Source organism: Gavia stellata, chromosome 24, assembly GCF_030936135.1.
Source record: "Gavia stellata isolate bGavSte3 chromosome 24, bGavSte3.hap2, whole genome shotgun sequence".
NCBI lineage: Eukaryota > Metazoa > Chordata > Aves > Gaviiformes > Gaviidae > Gavia > Gavia stellata.
In genome coordinates, this window is record NC_082617.1 from 6,812,948 (window position 1) to 6,830,727 (window position 17,780).

General features: G+C 37.9%; 1 protein-coding gene across 5 annotated transcripts in view; it reads left to right on the top strand.

Moving 5' to 3' along the window:
* SPTAN1 (spectrin alpha, non-erythrocytic 1) overlaps window positions 1-17,780 on the top strand; it is a 52,458-nt gene that overhangs the window by 25,882 nt on the left and 8,796 nt on the right. For 2 of the 5 annotated variants that reach the window (XM_059829057.1, XM_059829059.1), the window contains exons 24-47: window positions 3,083-3,281; window positions 4,548-4,652; window positions 5,461-5,484; window positions 5,892-5,927; window positions 7,762-7,809; window positions 8,479-8,570; window positions 8,878-9,022; window positions 9,140-9,321; window positions 9,501-9,600; window positions 9,738-9,935; window positions 10,056-10,202; window positions 10,429-10,532; window positions 10,670-10,832; window positions 11,314-11,328; window positions 13,097-13,228; window positions 13,585-13,722; window positions 14,094-14,198; window positions 14,417-14,625; window positions 15,461-15,581; window positions 15,739-15,860; window positions 16,416-16,548; window positions 16,765-16,863; window positions 17,145-17,304; window positions 17,533-17,609. In XM_059829057.1, the coding sequence (XP_059685040.1) occupies window positions 3,083-3,281; window positions 4,548-4,652; window positions 5,461-5,484; window positions 5,892-5,927; window positions 7,762-7,809; window positions 8,479-8,570; window positions 8,878-9,022; window positions 9,140-9,321; window positions 9,501-9,600; window positions 9,738-9,935; window positions 10,056-10,202; window positions 10,429-10,532; window positions 10,670-10,832; window positions 11,314-11,328; window positions 13,097-13,228; window positions 13,585-13,722; window positions 14,094-14,198; window positions 14,417-14,625; window positions 15,461-15,581; window positions 15,739-15,860; window positions 16,416-16,548; window positions 16,765-16,863; window positions 17,145-17,304; window positions 17,533-17,609 (2,854 nt within the window). Of the gene's footprint in view, window positions 1-750; window positions 811-3,082; window positions 3,282-4,547; window positions 4,653-5,460; window positions 5,485-5,891; window positions 5,928-7,761; window positions 7,810-8,478; window positions 8,571-8,877; window positions 9,023-9,139; window positions 9,322-9,500; window positions 9,601-9,737; window positions 9,936-10,055; window positions 10,203-10,428; window positions 10,533-10,669; window positions 10,833-11,313; window positions 11,329-13,096; window positions 13,229-13,584; window positions 13,723-14,093; window positions 14,199-14,416; window positions 14,626-15,460; window positions 15,582-15,738; window positions 15,861-16,415; window positions 16,549-16,764; window positions 16,864-17,144; window positions 17,305-17,532; window positions 17,610-17,780 lie in introns of all 5 variants that reach the window. The other 3 variants (XM_059829058.1, XM_059829060.1, XM_059829056.1) reach the window with 2 other exon arrangements.

The following is a 17,780-nucleotide window of genomic DNA, read 5'->3' on the forward strand; positions in this document are numbered from 1 at the left end:
AAATAGAGAAAACTGTATGGTTGCTTGGTAATGGCCTCCTAAAGCACATGGTAGTTATAGATTAGTTCAAGCAGGGGCTGTGGGTGATAGCTGTGAGCTACTGGCTCATCTTATCAAGCCACTTGGAAGCCAAAGCTGAAAGTTTTATGCATACTCCCATCTGTTTGCACAGCTACACTGTCATTCTACATGAGAATTTCTTCCCACGCAGTTGTTTTGAGTCACCAGTTATTACAGTGACATACAATAATTACTAGCTTCAGCTCTAGAATTAAAAAAGAACAACCCCCCCCTAAAAAAAACCAAACCAAAAAATAGTAAAAAAGCTTGTACCAGTGAGAAGAAAGGATGCTGGAAAATTGTGACACATTGTTCAGGATTTTAATAATGTGTAACTTTCTCTATGGGTTAGCGTCTTGCTTTTAAGAACTAGAATGGGGATGCCTTAATTTAGAGCCAAGGAGAGGGGACGACCCTTTAGTTTACAATCACATGGCACAATGATCAGGAAATGAGGAGACCTTATAGAGAGAGTTCAACTGTACTGCTGAGGTTTCCTTATGTGAATTGTAATCCTGGTCTGATTTGCTTTGTTTGCTTCTGAACGACACCTAATTTTCTCCATTTAAATGTAAACTCTTAATCACCTCCTACCACAGACGACCCATGGATGGAGCTGCTGCTTTCATTATTTTTGTTAATCTGACTAATTTTTTGCATGCATTTGCTGTGCTCCCTCTGTCTGTGCAGGACTCTCATAACTAAGGAAGTCGGCAGTGTATCTCTGCGTATGAAACAGGTCGAAGAACTGTGAGTAGGATTAGCCCTTTCTAAACCATGCTGTCTCCATACTGTCACTGCTCATTCTCCCTTTGTTTGTTTCTTTCTTTGGGAAAGCTGCTTCAAAGAGATGTGAAGGAAGCAATTTCTGCAATGTGAATTATTTTAGTTTAGATGAGTGTCGTGGTATGTGTTTCATGTTCTTTATAGCCAGCCATCCAGCCAGCTGCTTATCTTGTCAGTCACCTCTGTGCTGCTAAATTGGTTGATGATGTTATTTTCCATTATACTGATTTTGCTTACCAAATGAGGCTTTAGTGATATCTAGACTGTTTTCTTTAAAAAGCGTTATCTTGCATTTTCTGGGGTGCAGATAGAAATACTAGTTTGTTTATATAAATATATATAAAATATATATACCAAGTATTACATCATGTATGAATACCTTGGAGTTTGGGAAGGGTGGGGTTATCATAGTTAAAGTAACATTCATGCTGGGTAGTCAAAAAGCATTAGTTTATTTATATGGGTGGTTTTTTTTTTTTTAATTACAACATTAATATAATTTTCAAACTTGTATTCAAGTCTCTGGGAAAAAAATACCAAGTTTGCATTATGTTCTTGAAAGTTGCTGGGAGATCCAAAGTAATAGCATTCACTGGCTGTGCCTGACTGTCTTTTCATAGAGAATATATTTCTTGAGAATCAAAAGTGAAAGTATTATGTTAATCTTTGAAGGTGTTGCAAAGCAATTTTAAGGGAAGGTCTGCTTCAAAGGAATTTTGCCCCAGATCCTTTATGAGATTCGCAGGTATTTAATACCTAAAACTGTATGCCGAGGCAAACATCTGCAGTCGGGGCAGGCTTTAAAACAGTGTTTTCCTCAAGTCAGGGTAGAACGTTTCCATTCAAACCCAGTAAGAAAGATTCTTAGTTCCTTTCCATCCAGCCTTAAACCAGGATAGACAGGAAACCACAAAGTCTCTGCTTCCATGGAAAGACTTAGAGTTGACTATCAGTTTGACGCGTAGGCATTACAGCCCAGGGTATCAAGGATTTTCTTCAACAGACTTTGTCACCTCTGAGTTATTGGTTAGGAAAATGCTACATCGTTGAACTCTTTGAGTTGGGAGGTGTAATTGCTCAGTATTTGCCTGTGTGCTCCAAGGTGGGAAATGAAAACATTGTAAGGCTGCCCTTTCCCTGTTTGAGGCCCCTGCAGGTATCTCAGCAGTGTCTTACATTATTTGATTTAATAACATCAAAATGGATATCCTCATGGCTTAATAATGAGAATCAGCGCTGCTGTTGATCACTGCAGTAGACCAATGTGCAATCTGATGCGATGCAGGATATAAAAAAAACATTCAGGTGCAGCTAGAATATCTCATCTCATCTTCCGGAAGACTTAAAATAGGGTCACAGTAAGAATGTGTGTTAAGGTTGTGGCTTTTCTGAACGCAGGTTCTTTAAAAACAGGCATTATGCATTGCTGAAGAGCTCTGTAATTCATTATCAATGACTGTAAAACTTCCATTGGCTTTTTTCAGCAACAGCTTGGGAAGGGTCTTGTAGGATCCTCTGTGTCTAGTTGGTTACCAGGAATCAGATAGGAGACATCAGTTTTCTTGTGGTTTTAAATAAATGACTGGTCTTTCGAGGTTTATTTGCCTGTTCAAACCAATTTAAACACTTTGGAGGTTTTACTTTGCATTTATTCTAATGTAAATGAGGAGTAATTTCACTGATATTGTTGGGAATTCCACAGATATAAAAACAGTGTATGAAATGAGTTTCATGGATTTTGCAGTTGAATATAATTGTATTATCAAAGAAGTAACACCTTTTTTAAAATATTCAGCAGATTTTGCACTGAATAATGGCTAGGTAAGACATTTATGTCCAGTAGCTGGGAGGATAATGGATTTTAATAATCTGATGGCAAACTTGATGTACTACAGGACAATACTTCTCAGAATGTAAGACCCTATGGAGTCATTCCTGCACTGCAATGCTGTTGTAGCTTAAGAGCGTACCCTGGCCTAAGCTGTGATTTGGGTTTGCTTTTACCCAGTGAAGTGTTGCGTGTGGGAGATCTCATTTTGGTGTGCATATCCACGTAGAGGAGAAACATGTGCAGTTTACATTGACCTAATCATGTACAGGTAGATCATTCTGTAGAAGAATAGTGTGTAGACTGCAGGGATTTACCACATCTTTGGTGATACCCGTACTTGGTAAATTACGGACTCTGCTCAGTTCAATCTGACTGCCACCTGCTTTCCTTTTCTGCTTGTTCCAGGTATCACTCTCTTCTTGAGCTGGGAGAAAAACGTAAAGGCATGCTAGAAAAAAGCTGCAAAAAATTTATGCTTTTCCGTGAAGCTAATGAACTTCAGCAGTGGATCAATGAGAAAGAAGCTGCACTCACAAATGAGGAAGTGGGTGCTGATCTGGAGCAGGTGGAGGTGCTACAGAAGAAATTTGATGATTTTCAGAAGGTATGTTGTAATGCTGCATAATGTACATGTTTGGTTTTGGTCTCTCCCCTCAGGCTTTCTGATTATATGTCCATGATAATTTTTCATAGCTGAGTATAGTTGAGAAGAGAACATAGCTTTGGGAAATAAAAAGGTATATATGCATTTTTCTGTTTTGTTTTGTGAGGATAGAGAGAATCCCGTGTTCAAAAGTCTTCAGTTTGCTTACAGTCTCCAGGTTGCTACAAGCTTCCTGGCTCCCAGAGAACTGAAACACTCTTTCAACACATTCAAGTATAGAACCTGCCAAACTTTGGAAGAATTTTGTTTTGTGTAAAGAATAACCTTCAGTTAAGCTATTCCTCTTCCTTTTTGTTGAAAGAAAGATGCGGTTTAGTTTCCATCTGTAGAGTGTTTTCTAAGATATGAAAAAATAATTCTCTGCTTCAAAATGCTGATAGCCTTTCAGTTTTATTTTTTTCTCCCAATTTTTGCAACACTTCTTTATTTATTTATTTTTTTCTTTGCATGAGGTGTGAAAGAATTGCTTGGGCAGATATATTTATTCTGTCTACTTTGGTAAGATACTGAGCACTGAAATGCAAAGATGCCTGACCTTGCACATTGGAAAAAACAGTAATGCAACAGTTCTGTGGACATTATCATGTTTACAGCTTGAAAGTTGGCTAACAAACAATTTAGGCCAACCTAATACTGTAGGTGAGAAGATGATAGCAGTTGCTGGGTTTGGGTTCTTTAAGAATAAGCTGATGGTTGAAATGAAAATGTGTCACCTATTAAATTTTAAGTACAAGTTCTCCACTACTACTTTTTAAACCAGATTCCCTCTCTGCTTTATAGAAAGCTCTCTGCTGGAGAGCTCTGTTTCGTTGGAAGCATGTAAGCATCTTAGTGAAATTACCTTTTAAGTTGGCCTTTTAGCTTATTCATGCAGTTAATATGGCTGATAGCTTTTGATCTTCATGTTGGTAACGTTGTATACCTGACAGTTTAAAAGTGTATTCCATTCCTGATTGTTAATTAACTTTGTGTAGGGAAACCTTCCATAGTGTGTTTCTTTATTCCATTGATGCTTGGTGCTGGCAGCTGTGGTTTCTTGGCATAGACTCTCATGCATTGTATATTCACTGGTAACTGTAAAGGTCAAGTGTGGTGAATTCCTGCTGCTCACAAAATGTACTTTTTGGCACCCATGGTCTGCCAACTTGTTCCACATGTTTTGCTTGTGTGAATGTTAATGCTGTGATATTTCACTGTTCTGTGCAGGATTTAAAAGCTAACGAGTCACGTCTGAAGGACATCAACAAGGTTGCGAATGACCTGGAGTCAGAAGGGTTGATGGCGGATGAAGTGCAAGCAGTACAGCAACAGGTCGACTTTTTTCTGACTTAGTGTAATCCTCTTGAGAACCAAAAGACTTTATTCCTTTCTTTTGTCTGTTGTCTTCTGCTTTGTGTGCCATTGCAAGATTCTTGCTCTTCATTTTTGCTCTCTGGTCTGATAATACTGGTATTCTAACCAGCAATACTTAATACTTGTTCTGTAGTGTGGCCATCACAAGGGTACCCTTTGAATTGTTTCTTTTTAAATAGTGCTGTAGCAAATTGCATCATCTAGAGCTTTTTTTCTTTTGTTTTTTTAGGAATGGAAAGTCTTTAAAATAGTATTAGAAGTCACAGGGAATGCATACATTTGTTTTACTTCATATAAATTTGAAATTTCAGCCTTCATTTCTTTGCAGGAAAAATGGTGGGGAATGCTAGGGGAAAAGAGAAATAGAATCGAGCTCAACTTACAGTGGGAGGGATTTTGTGGGTTTTCTGTTTTGTTTTTTTTTTTTTTTTTAGTAACATACCTGTTTTTTTTTCCCAAGCTTTTTACATACTTGTGCTATTTCTGTAAATAATTCTATCCGGTGCCAACAGAGTATTGAAGCAGCTTGTTTATTTTCTGAGCTTGAAGATGATGTGTTGCAGTAGATGGTTGAGTAGTCAAACTCCCATTTCTGCTACACGTTTAGGTTGTGCAAGCACTATTTGGCTTAATGACATGCTGGTAACAAATTTGTAGAAGGATGGAAGCATATATTCTGCTATCTTCCCTTTTTCAAAACCAGTAAAAACTTTCTTTCTGTTAGAAAATAACAACTTGTTTCTGTTTTGTCCTTTTTCCTTTGCAGGAAGTCTATGGTATGATGCCCAGGGTAAGTGTTAATTTCTGAGACAGTGTGGCAATTATTATTATATAATTATATTAATATTATATATATAAAACTATATATAATATTATATAATTATTATATCCCAGGTTTGGGATGTAGAAGTAGAAGTTCAGCCATAATTGTAGTCCATTTCCATGAAGGAACTCAATAATGACTTTGAATGGACATAAAAAGATTATCTCATTTTTGATCCGTTTATTTCCTGAGTGTCTTACCCCACACCACAAAACAGTGCAGAGCAGGATAACCCAAAATGATGCAAATACTTGTAAAAACATATGTACTCTATTAAGGATTGAACATGGAGAACTTTCAAAGATTTTTAATATATTCTGATAGTTTTAGATTTTGCTTCCTATTTAAAGCTGTTTCTTCACATTTTCAAACAGGATGAAACTGATTCTAAGACAGCCTCTCCTTGGAAGGTAGGTGTCATTGTTTAGTAGCACACAACAGGGAAGTAAACCAAAAACTACAGCACATCATCTTTTTTAGACCATACACCTTCTCACATGCCCTTTTTTCTTTTTTTTTTATTCCCCCCTTGTTTTTTAAAGACTTTTGACAAAGTGATTTTAATGGTGTCCTAGTCTCAGCAGGTGTTTGGATTGGTATTGATTTAGGGTTAGTGACTTCCATTTCACTTTGCTTGTTTACGTCAACAAGCATGTTACAAAAACTTGTTGAGCATTCAGCAGGAATTCACCTTCATATACTTGCATACAGATTCTATCAATATATAAAGATGTCATATAGGTACTACTCTTTGTTATAAAAGCCATCTAGGCAAAGTCAAGTAACAATGTCAGCTCTCTATTTGCAGGTATGATTATGAGAATAACTGAGACAGGTTTCCAACAGAATTGCTCTAGCCATAGAAATTGCTGACAGTCTGTTTTTTCCCTCTCTGCTGCGAAACTGCATTTTGTTTTGAGCTTGTACTGTAAGACTGATGCCAGTTTTTATACTAATGTTTTTAGGTATTATGTAGCGACTAGATGAGAAATAGTCCCTGTTCACTTAGCATGAGTTCTTTTTTTATGTATCCAGCAGAATGAAATGTTTTTATTCCTGAAAGTCAAAGCCATTTATGTCAATATTCCTTCAGTAAGGAATATGTTGTATGTGTATAGCAGTATCTTTTTCTTCCACTATTCATCTCTAGCTCATTTTCTACATAGTTAGAAGAAGCTTTTCTCCATTCATTGGTGGCTTGCAAGGGAATAGCTGTCACCTGCTGGTGCACAAAAATATCTTGAATATTTTTGACATTATCCAACACTGTGCTTTTCTCTAGTATTTCATTCCCACATTTCATGTCTTACATCCACCCTCTTAGACTTAAAGCTGCTTGTACATCTTTTAAGCTGTGTGAATGTGGGAAAAACAGATAAGTATGCAGTATTTTGACAGCATTGTAGAAAATGCAGCTATGTCAACAAGAATTGGTGATTTATTTTTTTTCCTCACACAGATGGTACATATGTACGGTGAATCCTAACAGTCTTATAGTAACTTAGCAAACTATAAGTTCTTCTCTGTGCATATCTGCAAAGAGATGAATTTTGCAAGTAATCCATCATTGTCAGAGAAGTAGTTTGCACGTTGGAGGGAATTGGTCATTATTTTTCTAATTAGCCTTCACCAATTTTGATCATGTTCTATAAATAGCTGAATTAACTGCTCAAAGCTGATTTTGCCAAAAACTCAGCGAAGAGTTAAACCATTTGGGCGATTATTTTCTGTCCCCATGACTAGGGGTTTGGGGTTTTTTTTAAATTCACTTATTGAATGTTGACTTTAAACTTTCTCTTTTCTGTCCTTATTAAGACTACTATTGTTTGTTTCAATTTACACTAACATGATAGTACTCACTAGTAAATTTCTAACTATTCTTACTCTGATCTATAATACATTAGGTATTGCAACTGATTATTCTTAGTTGCTTTTGTAATTTACTTGCATCAATTTTCCTATTGCTTGTTTCTCTCTCATCTTAAACAACAGTGTGTTCAAAATACTGTTCTAAAGAAGTATATAAAAATTGAAGAATTCAATGGTTTTCATTGAAACCTTTAAAAGCTAGGGTGTTTCTCTCTTCCTGCACTGTGTAGAGTTGTATTTTACAAAGTCTGTATTTTTGACCTAGGCCAAGTCATTACGGTTTTTTAAGGAGTTTTCTTTCAGTCTGATTTTTGGCTCTGATTGGTTAGAGTTGACTTTAATGCTGCATTTTTTTATTTCTGCCTTTTCATACAGTCTGCACGTTTGATGGTACACACAGTGGCAACCTTTAACTCAATCAAGGTAATAATACAACTTTTTCTGGGCTGATTTAAAAGCTGAGAATGTTTTTTACCCTCCCTTTCCATAGTCTTTGTCTTTCATTACTCTTTATAAACCCTTTTGAATCAACTTAATGAAAGAAGTATTGACATGTACAGCATTTGCTTTTCAGGTTACATAAATATCTTATTATATACATAAAATCATTTGGTTTTAAATCTCAGGAGAAACCCTTAAAATGATTTTATTTAACTAGGCTACTTGAATTTGTGCGTTCTTCTGGAATTAAGTAGAATATAGTAACCTTAACCTGTAGTGAAAGGCCCATCTTGACTTTTCATTTATCTTACTGACTGTTTGATGAAGTTTATATACTGTAAAAGAAAGAAGCACAGCTATTTTAGGAAATCTTCCAGCATTGCTATCAGTATTCTCAGTAGACTCCTGAAATGTAAAGCTTATAAGAATGGAGGCGAAGAAGGGGTTGTTGGCATATTTGCAAATGTCAGCAGATTGAAGAAGGTGCAGGTAAGCATAGTGAACAAAATGTTACTGGTTACTAAAGTTTTCTGTTTGACACCATAAAGCTTCAGCGAGTCCAGCATGAGAGTTTCTTGGGGAAACAGAAATGCTATAAAACTGTGGTCTGCAATATCAGTGGGGTTTTTTTCATTTGTTTTTGTTTCGAAGGAACTGAATGAACGCTGGAGGTCTCTGCAGCAGTTAGCAGAGGAGCGAAGCCAGCTGTTGGGCAGTGCCCATGAAGTCCAGAGATTCCACAGGTGAGGTGTTTGTATCATATTTGGTCTTAATTCAGTGAAATACTTTGTCTATAAGAGTTCTAAAACACAGGGGGACCTATTCTAAACAAATCATACTTCAACCCCCAGCTTGTTCCATGAAAGTTAGACCACCAGTGGTCCAACAAGAATTCCTTATATCCTTCCTAGAAAAAGAAGGATTTGTTAACATGAAATAGAACCATCAACTATGTGAGCTTCTCTGGAAATTGGGGACCTACTAGGTAATGGAGATCCTAGTATGACCTCCATTTTAATTCTGGTTTTGCCTTCCCTTCACTCAAATCAGAGATGCTGATGAAACAAAAGAATGGATAGAGGAGAAGAATCAAGCATTAAATACAGACAACTATGGACATGACTTGGCCAGTGTGCAGGCTCTGCAGCGCAAACATGAAGGCTTCGAGAGAGACTTGGCAGCTCTTGGAGATAAGGTGAGATTGCGAGGAGGACAAAACCAAAAGCTTTCTTTTTGTCCAGCAAAAATTATTGAATGATAGAAAAGATTCTTTCTGCCTTCATTGTGTTTATGTCTCTTTCTTTAATTCTAGGTGAATTCTCTTGGTGAAACTGCCCAGCGTCTCATCCAGTCACATCCAGAATCTGCTGAAGATCTCCAAGAAAAGTGTACTGAGTTGAATCAGGCTTGGAATAGTCTGGGAAAACGTGCTGACCAGCGCAAAGAGAAGCTTGGAGATTCTCATGACCTGCAGCGTTTCCTCAGTGACTTCAGGTAAAGATGCTATCCCCCTCCCCCCTAATTTGTCTGTCTGGTATATTATTAGCGAAGTATATATAGCTTATTGTTCCACAGGGATGTTTCTGGGAAGGGTTCAAAAAAGGGCTGTTTTTCCTGTTCTGACTTATTTCAATGGAGGGAGGGAAAAATTCTCTATTAATGTGTGTTCACAGGGACCTTATGTCTTGGATCAATGGAATCCGGGGCCTGGTCTCCTCAGATGAACTTGCAAAGGATGTGACTGGAGCTGAAGCTTTATTGGAAAGGCACCAGGTATGTGAAAGATAAGTGTGTATCATAAACATCAAAAAATGTTTCTTTTTTGACACTTTCCATTTATGGTTCCAAAAATAGATCAGTTCCAGCTCTGCTGTCTTATTTATGTAATAACGCATTTCTGTACCTTGCAGGAACACCGCACTGAAATAGATGCAAGGGCTGGCACTTTCCAGGCCTTTGAACAGTTTGGACAACAACTTCTGGCTCATGGACACTATGCCAGCCCAGAGATCAAGGAGAAACTGGATATTCTAGATCAAGAACGGACAGACCTAGAGAAGGCCTGGGTCCAGCGCAGAATGATGCTAGACCAGTGCCTAGAACTACAGGTACTCTGCATTTTTAAAAAGAAAAATAATTCCTCCTTTCATAAGAAAGTTTATTCTTTCATAGTGATGAGCAGTGCTCTTGGTCTGTCTTTCTCATGCTTTGGAGTGTTTTCTCCCTAGCTGTTTCATCGGGACTGTGAACAAGCTGAAAACTGGATGGCTGCCCGAGAGGCTTTCCTAAATACAGAAGATAAAGGAGACTCCTTAGACAGTGTGGAGGCACTCATCAAGAAACATGAAGATTTTGATAAGGCAATCAATGTCCAGGTGAGAAGTGTAGCTGAAGTAAGGGGAAAATAGTTTAGTTTTTGTTATGGAGGTTATTAGCAAAAGAAGTTACTACCAGTCCTGTAGAAGATAGTCTTTCTTCATAGAGTCACATTTACAATAATGTGTATTTAAAGAAGAAAGAAAGCTTGTTCTGTTCCAGACCCTGCTCATCACTTGACTTTAAGAAACTACAGTTCTAATTTATGGCTTCTGTTTTTAATAGGAAGAGAAAATTGCTGTCTTACAGTCTTTTGCTGACCAGTTGATCTCTGCTGATCATTATGCAAAAGGAGTTATTGCTAACAGACGCAATGAGGTTCTGGACAGGTCAGTATTGCCCTCTTAGATGGGATGTGGATACTGAGTAAAAGAGAATACTCTTTGGCAATGTTTAGAGGCTGTTAAATGTGATGCCATGTGCAGTCATAGTTTTTCATTCAATGTATGTATTTAATTGCATACAGGTGGCTTCGCCTGAAAGCTCAAATGATTGAAAAGAGATCAAAGCTAGGAGAATCTCAGACACTCCAGCAGTTCAGTCGTGATGTGGATGAAATAGAAGCTTGGATCAGTGAAAAGCTCCAAACTGCAAGTGATGAGTCATATAAGGATCCCACAAATATCCAGGTGAATATGATTCTCAGCTCAAAAATCAAAATATAATTTTTAGCTTTGCAAAGCATACTATGGTTTGAAAAAATATGCTCAGGAATTCTTGTTCAGCGATAACAGAATTATACACCGTGTTGGATATGGTCTCCGTTTTAACAAGCAGAAAATGGAAACTACATTATGCATGAAAGGAGACCCAAAATAGAACTCACTTTAATTATTGATGCATATAATTAATAAGATATATGGTATCTGCAGCAGCAAGTTTCCTGAAGAAACCCCTGAGTAGCTATTCTGTCTTTCTCCCAGCATCTAGATCATAAAATAAGGAAATGGCGTTACTTGGTCTCATCTCTGTCTTACGTTCTAAAATGTGAAGTCTCATTTATTTTTCAGTATTAAGAAATAATTAATTAAAGGTAGCCTCTAATGTTTTAATACTGGTTTGTGAAGTAGTATGAATGCACTGAACTACTTCTCTCAATCTGTTTTATAGCTTTCCAAACTGCTGGTAAGTAGTTTGGACTAGCCCTGGTATGTGAATTCATTTTCTTTGTATAGCTTATGTGTGAGCACAAGGTCTGGTTGCAGTCTGTTGCTCCGTCCATCAGTTCATGCAATCTCTTTGTTTTGTATTAGCTCTTGACCTACATCCAGGTACAGCTATTGATCTTCATTTCATGGGTGTGGCGCTTTTGTTAATGCATATTCAGCATCATTTATTTATGTATTTGTTTTGCAGGTGTTCTGCATGATCTGTTTAATTTGTGGTGCATTAGTGATGTAGTTTAGTGGGGGTTTTTAGGAGTTAGCCCACAGAAAAACGGGTTTCTATCCTCCTTTTTCAGAAATTTGGCTATTGGGCCTGTCATCCTCCTGTCTGGATCTAGAGTGGTGATGATTTAACACATGACACATAATGCCAACTCTGTTAGCTTGTGTTTGTAGAATCAAATGCTGAAGATGGAGGATTCAATAAAATGATAGACCTAGATGGCTTAGTTCTTGCAGCAGTAGCGTAGAAGAGAATAATATAGAAGGAACACTCCAGAAAAAGATGCATACCAGATGGAAAGCTGACAGGACTTGTAAGAATCCATGAAGTGGGGTAAAATGAGAATATATGGAAGGAGAAGACAGAACAAAGAAAGCGGAGGCTAGCTAGAGTAAGAAAGGAAAGAATAGTTGTTTGTAGCTTTAGGCTGTGGTAAATGAAACTTTTTTTTTTTAGTTGAAAAAATTAGAATTTTATACTAATCAAAAGGGCTTGTCTTGGATTTGTGGTCATGGTAATTATATGGAGATAGGCAATTGGCAGGTTTTTAATTGAATTTTACATGTTGGTAAATCTAGCTTTGAAGGATATGTTTTTTATAATCAGCATTCAGGATTAACAGTTCCCGAAATAAAGCAGTTCATGCAGAATTTCTCATGCCAGCGCTATAGTGTTTTCCGTCTTTTATTTTTAGCCTAACATTTCCTTTCATTCCATTCTCTCAGGGCATTGTATACCCATGTCCAGCGTTACTAGCATTTCCAGTTAATACTTGTAAATTCTGTCTTGTCGTTTTTGTGCTATTGTTATCTTCCTCGTGGGTGGATGGATCATGTATGTATGAGAGAGAACTGCATACTTCCTCCCACACCAAGGCTCCTATTGTTCTCATGGTGCTCTCAACTCAGCAGAGAAATGTTTTTGACAAATAATTCAGTTACAGAGTTTATAGTTGTTAATTCACGATTTTAATATATAACATGGTTACATATGACTTTGCCTAATATCAAAACTGTGCAGAAAGTAGCTTCAGCAGTGATTTCTCTTAATTACCTGTAGATTAAGAAGCGAAATAGAAATTTGTGAAATTACTATAGGAGTGGAAAGGATGATCTACTGTGCTTCTCCTTAGGGTATGTATAATTGCTGCTTTTCAAAGGTGATGGCACTGAAAATGAGAAAGCTGTTACTTGATAACAGCTAAGCTTAATGCAAGGAATGTTGCATGGCCATCTGTAAAATGCAGAAGATGTTGCCTGAGTTGTATATATCAGTTCACGGACAGTTTTGCTAGGCCAAAGCTTAATGGTTACTCAGATGAATAAGAGTTACTATTTGAGTGAGCAATAAGTATTCTTACTGAGAGAGAGAACTTCTTTAGATCAGGCTATATACAAACCTCTTCATGTATGTTGACAATTCTTGTGCTGTCCTCTGGGCCCATGAGAACAATTTAGGAGCCCTTTGTCCAGTCTCTTACAGTTTTGCTTTTTGTCATATTCAGAGCAAACACCAGAAACACCAAGCCTTTGAAGCTGAGCTCCATGCCAACGCAGATCGGATCCGCGGAGTCATTGATATGGGGAACTCTCTGATTGAAAGAGGCGCGTGTGCTGGCAGTGAGGATGCTGTGAAGGTAGGTACAACGAGTCTTAGAAGATTTGCTTAGTTTTTGCTTTGAGAACTCTTTGGATAATTCGGGGAGGAGACTGACCCTCAAAACCAAATCTTGTTTTATAGACACTCTTCTATTTCAACTATGCAGTAGAAATCAGGGTAATCATTCTGTTTTGTTCACAAGGGTGAAAAGTTTTCAGATCTTATGATGGGGATGTAAAAGTTGAACTGAATTATGGCTAGGCAGCATGAAATAGTGACTGTGAAATTTGCATACCTGGAATCAGCAGCCAAACTTGTACCTTACTCTGGTTTTGCATTTATCAGAACTTACGTTTTTAGTTTGTAGCATTTATCTTTTCCATTTTATAACAGGCACGCCTAGCTGCCCTGGCTGACCAGTGGCAATTCCTGGTACAGAAGTCTGCAGAGAAGAGTCAGAAACTGAAAGAAGCTAATAAGCAACAGAATTTCAATACTGGAATCAAGGACTTTGATTTCTGGCTTTCAGAGGTAACTGAGATTGGGATTATTTATTTGCAAGACTTGTTTTTCTAATTTTTTATTGCCTTTGCTGACGTTAGATTTTTATGGACCACAGTCCACCTGTGAGGAAGTCTAGATTTATTTTGAAAAAAACCCCTTTATTATGACTAAAAATCTTGTGGATGTTTTTATGTTATTATTTATAAACAATAAGGTGAGAAGAAGCCTATCTGCATAGAATCTGTTAGGAATTAAACAGGTGATGAGGCAAAGGTTTATCCACACTGTAGAAAAATGAGAAAATCATTAATTTGCACAATCTTAAAGACATTATAATTTCAAGGGTTTTGTGAAAACACAACTTGTTCTCCATCCCGTTTTTCCTTCCCCACCCCCAGGTGGAGGCTTTGTTGGCATCTGAAGACTATGGGAAGGACTTGGCATCAGTTAACAACCTTCTGAAGAAACACCAATTATTGGAAGCTGATATATCTGCTCATGAGGTATTGCTTTCTCTTTTAGTTTTGGAAGATAAATCATCGTAATCAGCAAATTCTATAGATACCACTTCAATACACGCTGCAGTCATATCCTTGTTGAAAAATGTTTTCTTAATAAAAACTGTGACTGCACAGCAGTCAGATTATTATTTTTATACCAACATAACAAACACAGAAATGAGATCCATGCAATTCACACGCTTTTTCACCCACGTTTCCAGGATCGTCTGAAGGACCTGAACAGTCAGGCTGACAGTTTGATGACCAGCAGTGCTTTTGATACATCCCAAGTAAAGGATAAACGTGAGACCATTAATGGGCGCTTTCAGAGGATTAAGAGTATGGCAGCTGCTCGCCGTGCAAAGCTGAACGAGTCCCACCGTTTGCATCAGTTTTTCCGTGATATGGATGATGAGGAGTCCTGGATCAAGTGTGTATTTTGGAAGTTCTAGGCTCTGGCATGGGGGCCTGTGCTTACTGCCAGCTCGCTAACAACATTCATAGTCTAGCATGGTTTTGTAACTTGCCTTTTGCACAAGTATGTGTCTCTACAAGAAATCACCTTTGCCCCTCAGTCAAGGAAAACTATATTCAAAACGGCTTCAGCACTAGCTTGGGTGTGGCTTATCTGCAGTTTTCTTTGGTCGAACCTCAAGAAGGAAAGTTCTGTACTGGAAAAAGCAATGCTGTTTAGACCTGGACCAGATAACTAAAATTTGACTCTACTCTTTTTGGGAAAGTTCCTAGCAAAAATTCAAACCTTACTTTTTCAGTCTGAAGTACTTTTTTTTGTTTGTTTGTTCTAGCCAGTTGTAGTAATTAATCAAATGCTCTTTCCATAGTGGTGTTAGTATATTGGGAGGAGGGAAAGAAGTGAGCCTGATTGAAATCATTCAAATTAGAGCACTTTTTTTTGTCATGCTCATAAAACAAAAAAATAAAATTGGGCAACAGCAGGTAAACTTTACAAACGGTATCTATCTTCTTAGAAAGAAAACAGTACAGAGAAACTCTGTCCTTCAGAGAGAAATGATAGGCCCTCTGACGCCTTCTTTCTTTCCCCCACACATTACTCCCGAGTGTGCTGCCAGGAGCTAGCTGCTGTTTGCTGATAACTCATGTAGACGATTTTTTTACAGACAAGATTTTTGTGCTATGAGGAGCATTTCCTTGTTTACAGTGGGCTTTATTTTTTTCTTTTGTTAGGTTTGACCTATAGAAGTAATTTTCAAATTTTATCTCTCTCTCTTCTCTCTTAAATTTAGAGAGAAGAAACTGTTGGTTAGCTCGGAGGACTATGGCAGAGACCTAACCGGTGTGCAGAACCTTAGGAAAAAACACAAGCGCTTAGAAGCAGAATTAGCTGCCCATGAACCTGCTATCCAGGTAAATGCTTCTCTCTTTGACTGATTTCTCTATAAGCAGTGTCTTTCTTGCCTGTGGCAAATAGGAAAGCCAGTAACAGGTTTGCTGGAATCCAAATAGAATGCGTCAGAAGAGAGCAAGTGATGTTCCGTTAACCATGTGTTTCTCTGCTTTGCAGGGTGTTCTAGACACTGGTAAGAAGCTTTCAGATGATAACACAATTGGAAAGGAGGAGATACAGCAGAGACTGGCTCAGTTTGTGGATCACTGGAAAGAGTTAAAACAGCTGGCAGCTGCTAGGTGTGTGAGACATGTTTTTGTAAAATTCAATATTCATTTAAACAGTTATGTGGACTCATAGTGACCGGATTTACTGAATTTCAGGTTTTTAGGTATGGGTCGTTAGTCCGTAGTATCGTGTAATAGCACGTGTCACTGATGACAGGCTCTAGGAGACTGTTGAAAAGAGTTTTTGTGATAATGTTCCTCAGTAGAAATGTGAGTCTTTTTTTGAGGTATGCTGTGTTTAGCCTTTACTTGTACTGGTTGGAAACCATAGACTTGACATTAACTGGCTTTAATCCACTACCAGGATGTTTTTCTGAATAGAAGCTGTTGGGAGAAAATGATTCATTTTAGTCCTTCAACAGCTGCAGGCTTTATGGCCTAGTGAATTTCTAGAGCTGTAGGTACTGCAGTCTGCTGCTGGAGAAGTGCAGTGTGAATGATGGTGTGTTTAGGGTTCAGTCTCTGTACATTCTTAGGTTTTCTGATGCTATAATTTGTTTTTACATCTTAGATCTAAAAGCCATAAAGCAACACTGTGACTAATTGTACCTTTCTTCTCCCACCCAGGGGTCAGCGTCTAGAGGAGTCTCTGGAGTACCAGCAGTTTGTAGCAAACGTTGAGGAAGAAGAAGCCTGGATCAATGAGAAAATGACATTGGTAGCCAGTGAGGATTATGGGGACACCCTTGCTGCTATCCAGGTATGGAGAAAGTTGTCAGCTCTTTGTTGTTCTTGCTGCATTATTGTTGGTTAGAGCTTAACGAACCTTTTCTTTAACTGTCTTTCCAATTTAGAGGTTATTGTTTGTTCTTTTTGAAGGCCTACATTGTAAAAAACCAGAATTCATTTTATAAAAGCATCCCAAATAAGTAGTGAGAAATTATTTTAAATAAGCGACTGTGTCTCGTATTTGCAGGGCTTGCTGAAAAAGCACGAAGCATTCGAGACTGATTTTACTGTCCACAAAGACAGAGTGAACGATGTTTGTGCTAATGGAGAGGATCTCATTAAAAAGGTGAGCATAAACTGGTAGAGAAAAACCTCCAAAGGCTATTTGGGACATTTTCATGTCAAAGTAGACTTAGTCTTCTCTGAGGACTGATTTGTCATTTCTTTGAAAAGAGCTCTTACTCATTTTTTGCGGCTGAATAAGCTGTTGCTGTTAACTGCTTTCAAAGCTATTTCTTGGACAAAATCTTTCAGTTGAAGTCCTTGCTCTGTCACCAACTTACTGGATGCCTTGGAAGACCTTAAGATCATATGGTGTGCATTTTCTTTTTTTCTCCTGGCATGTAGAACAATCACCACGAGGAGAACATTACTGCCAAGATAAAGGGCCTCAGAGGCAAGGTGTCAGATCTGGAGAAAGCAGCAGCTCAGAGGAAAGCCAAGTTGGATGAGAACTCTGCCTTCCTCCAGTTCAACTGGAAAGCAGATGTAGTGGAGTCATGGATAGGTATGTTCTGTATTGGGGCACAGTACCCTGTCACAAAGAAATTTGAAATGCTCTTCCGTTTCAAAAGATCTGAAATAGCTCTTGCTTGCTGTTATAAAGAGCAGACCTAAACCCAAAGTAGTCAACAGTGCTCTACCCGATTTATGCTTTTGAGGTAACCTGATTTGGAATAGAGGGGATGTTTGAGATAGAGGTTGACATTTTTACTGAATTTGTTTCATTTTCCAGGTGAGAAGGAAAACAGTCTGAAGACAGATGATTATGGACGCGACCTCTCTTCTGTGCAAACACTACTCACCAAACAGGTTAGTGCTAATACTGCTTCAACCCTGTAAGTGATGGAGAGAACAAGTGAACTCTTCTGCAATACACAAGGATCTGGTATTTATGTTTGAAATATATGCAGGATATCAGAATGGTTAAATAAAAATACAATCTAAAATATTTTGTTTTGTTTTGGTTTTTTTTAATGCTTC